The sequence below is a fragment of the Maylandia zebra genome, linkage group LG6 (assembly GCF_041146795.1).
Source record: "Maylandia zebra isolate NMK-2024a linkage group LG6, Mzebra_GT3a, whole genome shotgun sequence".
NCBI classification, from domain to species: Eukaryota; Metazoa; Chordata; class Actinopteri; order Cichliformes; family Cichlidae; genus Maylandia; species Maylandia zebra.
This window is the reverse complement of record NC_135172.1, coordinates 44793021-44802733: the sequence shown is the minus strand read 5'-3', so window position 1 is coordinate 44802733 and position 9713 is coordinate 44793021. Positions and strand designations below refer to the sequence as shown.

The window sequence follows — 9713 nt, the reverse complement described above, 5'->3', positions numbered from 1 at the left end:
AGATTCTTACTCTGGATGGCATTACCTTGGCCTCCAGTAACGCTGTGAGGAACCTTGGAGTCATTTTTGACCAGGACATGTCCTTCAACGCACATATTAAACAAATATGTAAGACTGCGTTCTTCCATTTGTGCAACATCTCTAAAGTTAGAAATATCCTGTCTCAGAGTGACGCTGAAAAACTAGTTCATGCATTTATTACTTCCAGGCTGGACGACTGTAATTCATTATTATCAGGAAGTCCTAAAAACTCCCTGAAAGCCTTCAGCTAATCCAAAATGGTGCAGCAAGAGTCCTGACAGGTCCTGATGACCTTTGATCCCTCTGTGTGGGGTTCCAAGAAAAGTGTTTTTTTATTATCAGACAAACAGCAGAGAGAAGACAGCGCCACCGTGTGGATGTAAATATTTATTTTCTACCTTAATAAATACATTTTCTTCATTTCTATTTGTTCTGTTTTGAGGTAGAATTCTTTTACTTTTTAAATAAAGTTCCATACAAACTGTTTTCTACTTTTTCCCTTTTTAATAACTAGGATCAAACACAGATCCATTTTCCTCTTTTTTATCTTCATCATCATCATCTTCTGACAGGACACCACGACAGTCTGATAGCACCACCGTTATAAATAAAGTTGTATCAAATGTTTGGTCAGAGTTTGTGAGAAAGGCACATCCCGACAAACCAGACACAGCTACACGACACAGCTACACGCCGTCCACAGGTCACAGCAACACGCCACAACAGCAGGAAACACGTCCTCACATTAACTGTACAGCAAGAGGTGAACTCGGGTCAGAGTTCAAACCGAGGAGTCGGGGGAGCAGCATCAGAGGAGAAGAGGAGGAGACTCTTGTGAACCCAACAGGACTGCAGGGACCTCACTGACACTTCCACACAAACAGGCTGCAGAGAGGAGACGAGAGACAGACAGCAATCAGTAACAACCAGCCAGTCTCCAACCTTCCTTTCAGAGTAGGAGTGTGAAACAGCAAGCAGACCATCTGCAGACGAATGGCTTATTGGAAGAGTTTCAGTCAGGTTTCAGAGCTCATCACAGTCTGGATTCAGGAGACACTATCTCTACTTTTAAGATTCAAACTTTCCTTTTTGCTAAAGCATATAGTTAGGGCTGGACCAGGTGACCCTGAATCCTCCCTTAGTTATGCTGCAATAGACGTAGGCTGCCGGGGATTCCCATGATGCACTGGGTGTTTCTTCTTCACTCACTATGTGTTACAGACCTCTCTGCATTGAATCATACCTGTTATTAATCTGTCTCTCTTCCACAGCATGACTTTATCCTGTCTTCCTTCTCTCACCAATCACCCGCCCCGCCCCGCCCCTCCCTGAGCCTGGTTCTGCTGGAGGTTTCTTCCTGTTAAAAGGGAGTTTTTCCTTCCCACTGTCGCCAAAGTGCTTGTTCATAGGGGGTCATATGATTGTTGGGTTTTCTCTGTATCTATTATTGTACAATCTACCTTACAATGTAAAGAACCTTGAGCCAACTGCTGTTGTGATTTGGTGCTGTATGAATAAAATTGAACTGAAAACATACATCCTGAAGGTCCTGAATCTTTTTCTCTGTGAAATATTAGAATTTTGTCTCAGGGGTCCTAAAACGTCTCATTTAGATCAAGTAAAAAAAACAAACAAACAAGCAAAGCATGAGTTTACTGTCTGAGCTGCTCTGCAGTCAGTTTTCTGCCCACGTTTGGCTGGTTTCACTCAAAGATTTGGTGTAATTCAGGTCTCACCTGCAGTCGCTGCCGCCAGCGCTGATCACATATTTATCATCGCAGGAGAAGCGGATGTTGGTCACGTGAGCCGAGTGGCCAAAGTAACGCTTGTGCTTCGCCTGGAAATAAAGACAGAAGGTGGCGCTCAGTGTGAGCTGAACCTTTCAGTGATTTCTCATTTTCGGAGCTCACTTACAAATTTTTCGGCGCAGGGGAAGTCGAAGAGCTTGATGAGGCCGAAGTCGTCTCCGGTCACCATGTTGACTCCAGCGTGAGAAACGCAGGCACAGTTAACGTCGGCCTTCTCGGCGTTACGAGGCCAAATGCCGACAACCTCGTCCCCCACGATGCTACGAAAACCGAACAGAAACGCCTCCGTCAGGTCGGTCACACCTTAAATGAGCTCAGGAAGGTGGCAACGCTTCTGGAACTAGTTCCTGTTTTTTATTCATGAAAAGTTCCTCCAGATCTTCCTGAACCCATCCCAATTTGAATCCGTGCTTCCTGTTTTTAGTTCAGGACTCCATGGCGACCCAGGGCTGGAGGATTAGTGCTCTGCAGCTGGGTCCCAAACCTCTGAACTTGTTTACTTCCCTAACAAAGGCCCGGCATGAGGGAACCCCACCACCACCAAGGACAGCCCCATCTTATCGTTTTGTTTCTTGGATTAGAGAGGGCCCTGATTCCTCTGCATCCCATAAAGCAGGGGGCTCAAACTCCAGTCCTCGAGGGCCGCTGTCCTGAAACTGTTTCATGTGTCCCTGCTCCAACCTGAATACAGTTAGCAGGTCATTAGCGAGAGAATAGGACCAGACTGCATGCTGAGGCGGTAATTCTTGATTCATGTTACATAGGGCTGCCACAATCCATTATTTTGATAGTCGACTAATCGGATCATCATCCATTGGATGTAAAACTACAGCTTATTGCACCAGCAGCATCTGCTCTTATATAACTATCATTAGCTTACAGCTTTAAGTGTTTAAGGTCTGTGCTAACTAAAAATAAAGACAAGATGATAGTTTATTAAATTTTAATGAAATCTGCAGATTGTTTCGGTGAAGTTTAATAAACTCCTTGCTATCTAAAATATAACAGGACACCGGAGTAAATTCTCCAGCATCTCACACTTCTGATAATCAGCTGTCTGCTTGACGTTTATTCAGCTGTGTAAAAACTTTAATCTCAGCCAAACAGATTTACTCAGGAACAAATAAAATACTGAAAAAAGCCAAACAATAACATGTTTAAGTTATCTAAGTGACTTATATATCATGTTTAACCTGAGTAGCGAAAGACGGCGGTGGGTTTGAAAACAATTTGCCGGGAGTCCGGTGTTCTCACGGCGCTAGTGAGCCTAGCCCCCGGCTAGCTATCGAGCTAGTGGGTAACAGACGTCTCCGAAAACGTCGGAGCGCTTTTGAAAATATGCGGTGTCTTGATAAACTGAGCAGATATTTGAGGTTTACACAGCTACATTCTCGCCTGAAAATATGTTAAACGTTTATTTTGTGATCCAGAAAGAATAATAAGAGTAATATTAAAACTAACTAGCTGCTGCCATTGTTGGAAACTGAGCTCGGCTGCGCTATGAATTCTGGGACACAGCTTCTTCTTCTTCGGGGTTTAACGGCAGCTGGCATCCTTGTACATGCAGTGCTGCCATCTTCTGTTTCAGTCCGTTATTACACTCTTAAATCCTGCTACTTATTCCTGCGTCTTTTGTGATCTTACAAAGCTTCAAACGACACGTCGACTATTAAATCAGTCGTCGACGATTTTGATAGTCGACGTAATCGTGACTAGTCGACTAATCGTGGCAGCCCTACTGTTACAGCAGCTCATGACTGAATGAACACAGTGCAATAAAAGTAAATTTTTCCAAACACTTACTCGAGTAGGTAGGGTTAGGGGTCACCACCTCAGCATGCAGTCAAGTTCTATAGAGCCTTGCTAATCACCCACTAATTGTATTCAGGTGTGATGCAGCAGGGACACATGGAATAGTTTCAGGACACCGCCCCTCGAGGAGTTTGAGACCCATACATGGTCTGAGGCATTCCCACTAACACTAACGTTAGCTAACATTAAGCACAGCAAATCAACTTTTCTGCCTCACCTGGTCCAGGTTGCCCAGGTGATCCTGTCTAGGATGGGCTGATCCGTGATCACCTTCCCTGAGGGAACTTCGTGCACCTGCCAGGTGTAGGTGCTTGTGGACACCTGTGAATAAATCAAGACATTGAAAACCAGCTCTCACCTGACAGAGCTCTGACCCACAAGGAAAAGGTCAGAGGTCACAACAACAGACCCATGTGTCATAACTCAGCACGTGTCTTCTTAACCTTTAACCTTTATTTAAGAAGGAAGTGAAAGTACCTGGATGTGTCTGCTGTCAGCAGAGAAGTCGATCTGGATGACACACCCGGGAATGTCCTTGCAGTAACCAATCCGATTAAGCGATGGCCCGAGAGAGAGGTCGTAGAAATCCACAGCGCTTTCAACTGAGCCCACCGCCAAGAACCGGTTATCTGGACTGAACCTGAACAAAGAAATCCAGAAACTGAAGTTAGTCCCAGAACTGTTAGAGGCTCCTGTTCGTGCTAATGTTCAAACCCACCGAATATCCTGGATGGCCACGCTGCGGTCTCTCTTCTTGCCCCAGACGGTGAGCGAGTTGACCAGCAGGACGATGAACTCCCCGTTCTCCATGCCAATGGAAACCATTTCTCCGTTGGGACTGTAGGACGTGCACTTGGCAGGATGGCCCAAACTCACCTTGTTCAGGAGTTTCTAAGACAGAAAGCAGGATTAAAGGAATACACCGTACCAGGTGAGGTCGGCAGCACACCACAGTTCAACCCCGTACCTTATCAGCCAGGTCCCATATTCGGATGGTCCCGTCATCGCTGGCGGAGATGAAGACGTCTTTGAAAGGGTGACTTGTCAAACCCCAGATCCCTCCCTGAGTGTGTCCGTTGATCATGGTGTTGGAGGCAGCGTTCTTTTCTCCAACCTCTATGATCTCCCCATCCTTGGTTCCCACCAGGATTTTACCCTGTCAGAGAGTTGGAGGTTACTCTTCCTGTCACTGGAATCACAATAACATCAAGCACCACGGACCTTCCACTGTGTGTTCTTCACACCTTTCCTCTGCAGACAGATCGGACGCTCTCCACCGGTTGGCCGGTCTCCAGCTGAAAAGCTCGGCAGCGCTTCATCTCCTGGTCCCAAAGCTTCACAGCACCACCCTCTTTGGTCCTGATGAACAGCAGCAGACAGCGGGATTTCATGTTTTTTATATACATCAAAGGAATCCAGAAGAAGGGTACATCCCTAAAATGGATCTGTCTGAACCCTCATCTTCACCTGGTGTAACCTTTAACCTTTAGCCATGCTTGTGGCCGGTCCACACGGTTTATAGCCGTGTTTCCCAACCACTGTGGTGCGGCAGATTATCTGATTCCACCTGATTAGTACTCTAAATGACCGGCGTGAGTAACGGGCAGAACAATGGCATTCTCTTCCACTAGAGGGCAGTACAACTACCTGCTCTAATTCAATGGGTCTCCAACTGCCAGTAAAACAGAAGAAGTCGAAGAAGAAATTACATAATCCTCACGCTGTGAGACAATGCAGCGCATAATAGCAATAGATAAATATTTGAACAGAAACAGCAGTCAGTCTGACCTGGTCCTGGAGAAAACTCCGACCCAGATGAAGGCCAGAGCATGAGATGGGTCAGAAGAAAGCAAAAAAGGTAAACTGGGGACGTATGTCTGTGAAGGTTCTCAGTCATCCAGGTCATCGTAGTCAAAGGAGCTTGCAAAGAAAGCGTCTGGACTTCTTTGAGTTGCTTGAAGACGTTTCACCTCTCATCCGAGAAGCTTCTTCAGTTCTAAGGTCAAATGGTGGAGAGTCCCAGATATAGGACGATTGGGGCGACCGTGGCTCAGGGGGTTGGGAAGCGTATCTGTAACTGGAAGGTCGCCGGTTCGATCCCCGGGCTCTCTGTCCTGGTTGTTGTGTCCTTGGGCAAGACACTTTACCCTACCGCCTACTGGTGTTGGCCAGAGGGGCCGATGGCGCGATATGGCAGCCTGGCTTCTGTCAGTCTGCCCCAGGGCAGCTGTGGCTACAACTGTAGCTGCCTCCACCAGTGTGTGAATGTGAGAGTGAATGAATAGTGGTATTGTAAAGCGCTTTGGGTGCCTTGAAAAGCGCTGTATAAATCCAATCCATTATTATTATTATTATAAACCTAGTGGGAGTTTCCCCCCACAGAGGGACAAAAGGACCCCCTGATGATCCTCTAATCACCTGAGCCAAGGTGTGAAAGTGGGTTTGTGTCCCAATCAGCCAGAGTTTCGGGTGAGCTCACTGTGAAACCTGGCCCCACCCTATCATGCGAATCCCTGAGGTCAGATGGCCCAGGATGTGAGTGGGCGTTAAGGCGTCTGGGGAGGTCACCATTTGACCTTAGAACTGAAGAAGCTTCTCGGATGAGAGGTGAAACGTCTTCAAGCAACTTAAAGAAGTCCAGACGTAAACTGGGGACAAACTGAGCCAAGCTCAGTGCTCGGGGGAAAATGATCAATATGCTTTTTGTTTGGTGGTGTGCTGTGTGATTTTTCATATGAGCGGTGCTCCAAAAGGTGTGGAAACACTGGTTTATAGAGCCACTGTGGCATCACCCACTGTGGCGTCACTAGAGATGGACCGATCCGATATTACGTATCGGTATCGGTCCGATACTGACCTAAATTACTGGATCGGATATCGGAGAAAAATAAAAAATGTAATCCGATCCATTAAATATCACGAAAGCACCTCACAAAACTTGCAACACGCCGTAACTCGCCTCAGAACGTTAGCACGTCGGAGCAGTATGCATCACGTGATAGAGCGGCTGTGGCATGCGGGACCTGTCGGTGGTCTGGATAGCATGTGGAGCTTCGCTAGCAACCTGGCATTTCATCTCCGACAAAGTTATCCCCGAGAGAAGTAAAGCAAGTGTGTAAGTCCATCTCTGAATGTTTGTAAAGCATTCCTGCGTTAAGCTTAACAAACGATATATGGAGCGACTGCCTCTTCTTGCTGCTGCTTCAATCATGAAACTGCTTAATGATCAGCTGATCATCTCTCTTGTTTGTTTTTGGCCCACTTTGCACCAGAAAGAGGAAACCAGCGGCTGAACAACAGCAGCACGTTTAAGCTTGATCAGCTGTTGTTAGAATTTATTTAATATTACTTTCTACTCGAGGATCTTTTTCTACGTAGCTGACGCTGGTAACTGTGCAGGGGCGGATCTAGCAAAGTTTAGCCAGGGGGGCCGATAGGGCATTAACAGGGAAAAGGGGGCACAAAGACATACTTTTCTTTCTTATTCTCATTTAAAATGTCGAGCTTTTAATAAATAATTATCTGACACCCAAAGTTTTAATCTGATGTAAAATGTATAGAAGTCCATTACTGTATATAGTAACTATTAAGTCTAATATACCCTAGTAAGCTATAGTACTTTTTCCTTTGGGAAGGTACCATCTGTGCAGTCTGCAATTTTGTTGAAGAAAGATGTTGAATCTATTTAATATTTCTTGAAAAATAATTGATTTCTGTGCATTTTTTTTCACACTGCATCAAATTAAGGTTGATTACGTCGATTAAGCATCATGAGGTGGCGCGTGAGGGGTGGTTCCCTATTTTTTATTTATTTATTTTTGTTGTTGCTGGGAGTTGGAACCCTATTAGTTAGGTTGCTTAATATTTACACTAAGTACTCTTTAAAATACCAGAATAGGGAGGATGGTGTAGGTTTAAGTTTATTAGATTGATCAGTATTGCTGAACTATGAAATTTTTTTTTTTGCATACAGGTATAACAGAATAGCTTTAGTGTTGTTGTTGTTTTAAACTTGAGTATGAACTTATACAAAATGCAGCAAGATATTTAAAAAACAGTTTTGTTGATTAAAAAACACTATATCGGATTCATATCGGTATCGGCAGATATCCAAATTTATGATATCGGTATCGGACATAAAAAATTGGTATTGTGCCATCTCTAGGCATCACCCACTGATTCCGGAAGCCATCGTTTAGAGCATGGATTTTATTATGAGCTAATGCTAGCGACTTTTGTTACCACAGACTATATGAAAGCATCAGTCAGACAAAGATTAGCAATGTCCAATCAATCACTGCGCACCAAACCTGGAGCTCCGCCTTCTTGGACCGTCTGTTAGTAAAAAAGCTCCAACAGCACAAACACGGTCCAGAGGTCCAGTTCAGGTGAAGCCTAGCAGACAGCTAGGAGCTACAACTACCTGTGTCACTATCCACATGTAATTGAAAGAGGCCACACCCCTAATAATGCAAACTTTAAATGACTGGTTGAATCTGGGACCATTTTTTTGTATTAACACCAAAAGCAGGTGGTAGGTCAGCATCTTCAGGAACTGCAGACTCACGGTCGCTCCTTCCCCCCAGTAACAATAAGGCCGTCCCTCAGAGTGGTGTACATGGTGAAGACGGGACCGCTGTGTGCCTTTGCCACCACGCGCACCAGGAAATGCTCCCGCCACACGTACACGTCTCCGTTGATGGCGCCAGTGAATGTCAGGTTGTTCTGAGTGAGACAAACAGCGATTTACCACAAGTCCGCAAACACCAGAGCGTTACATACAAAAGCAACGTCAGCGTTTCTTACGGCGCCGAACGCAACAGACAACATGGTCTGCATGCGGCCGTCCTCCACTGAGCCGATCACACCTTTCTTGTACATGAGCGAACCTCCAACCAGAGTCCAGAACTTGATGTGTTTGATTCCCACCGACACGAACTGGGTGTCAGAGTCCGGCCGGAACTCCACCACGAAGATCCGCTCAGTGTGGCCGCCCTTACTCGTCACCTTGGTGCCTGACGGACAGGTAAGAGGTCAAAGATCGTCCCATCTATGTCACATACTTTGTCTTGTTTGGTGTGGAACAGATGGTCCAAACAATAATGTTTCCCCCCCGAGGCATCATTGATAACAACCTTAATCCTGAACCTCGAGTCATTAGGTAATCGTGGGGATCAGGAACAGTGTTACCTGTGTAACCCTCGATAGTGTCAGAGCACCAAGAGCTAATCTCTTACTCCTTCCAACAAACTGCCAGCAGTCAGAAGCTGAGAGCATCTCACAATCGTTCATCTGATGAAAGATGTTGGGTACCTTCCTGCCACCTCCACACTGTGATGGTGTGTTCAGGCTCCACCCCCACAGACAGCAGCAGCTTCCCTGTAGCGCTGAAGTTAACGTAGCCGACGCCTTTAGCGTGCGAACACCGCAGGATGGACAGTGTCTGCTTGGTCATGGCGTCCCACACGTGGATGGACGGGGCGAGGCCTGCGAGGAGAGACCAAACCGTAGAAACCACACAACTTCACAACCACAGAACCGAGGTAGGAAGTACCAGGACCTGAACATCCAAGGACCTGTGGACCACAGGACTGAAACACCAAACAACATGTGGGATCTACAGCTGAGCTCCTCAGCATTCTTCAAGGAACAGGAGAAAAAGGGAACCTCAGATCTACAGCATCGACAAACAAAGGAACAGATTTAGCAGGAAGTGGGGCAATGAAAGGAAACGAGCCAAGGAATGAAGGATGGTAAAGAGGCCAAGAAGAAAAGGATGAAGGACCTGAGGGAGTTATGGGAGCTGTGAAATGGAGACGCAGTGTCGTGGAACGAACTTGGATGGATGAATAGACCTTATCCCATTCAGGATCTTTGGGTACTTCCAGCGCCTGAGTTCGCATGCTGGGTCACGGAGCAGCGCCATTCAGAGTGTGGAAATTCAAAATGGCTTCTTTCAAACGACCATCTCTTTATTAACACTTTCAGTCATGATCACATGACCGGTTCGCTCCCGAGGTCCCGGACCACCTCAGCTCGGCAGAGGAAACCTCAGAAGACCAGAGAGGAAGA

At 46.1% G+C, this 9713-nt stretch overlaps 1 protein-coding gene across 5 annotated transcripts in view; it reads right to left on the bottom strand.

The window, feature by feature from the left end:
- Nucleotides 1–374: 374 nt before the first annotated feature.
- The window catches only part of LOC101472726 (echinoderm microtubule-associated protein-like 6), a 42292-nt gene continuing 32953 nt past the window's right edge, over nt 375–9713 (bottom strand). For 4 of the 5 annotated variants that reach the window (XM_076885317.1, XM_076885318.1, XM_076885319.1 and 1 more), the window contains 11 exons: nt 8955–9128; nt 8448–8656; nt 8209–8366; nt 4886–5000; nt 4609–4797; nt 4360–4532; nt 4119–4281; nt 3859–3962; nt 1936–2089; nt 1758–1858; nt 376–906 (listed from right to left, as the gene is read on the bottom strand). In XM_076885317.1, the coding sequence (XP_076741432.1) occupies nt 882–906; nt 1758–1858; nt 1936–2089; nt 3859–3962; nt 4119–4281; nt 4360–4532; nt 4609–4797; nt 4886–5000; nt 8209–8366; nt 8448–8656; nt 8955–9128 (1565 nt within the window). In that variant the 3' untranslated portion in view covers nt 376–881. Of the gene's footprint in view, nt 907–1757; nt 1859–1935; nt 2090–3858; nt 3963–4118; nt 4282–4359; nt 4533–4608; nt 4798–4885; nt 5001–8208; nt 8367–8447; nt 8657–8954; nt 9129–9713 lie in introns of all 5 variants that reach the window. The other variant, XM_076885320.1, reaches the window with a different exon arrangement.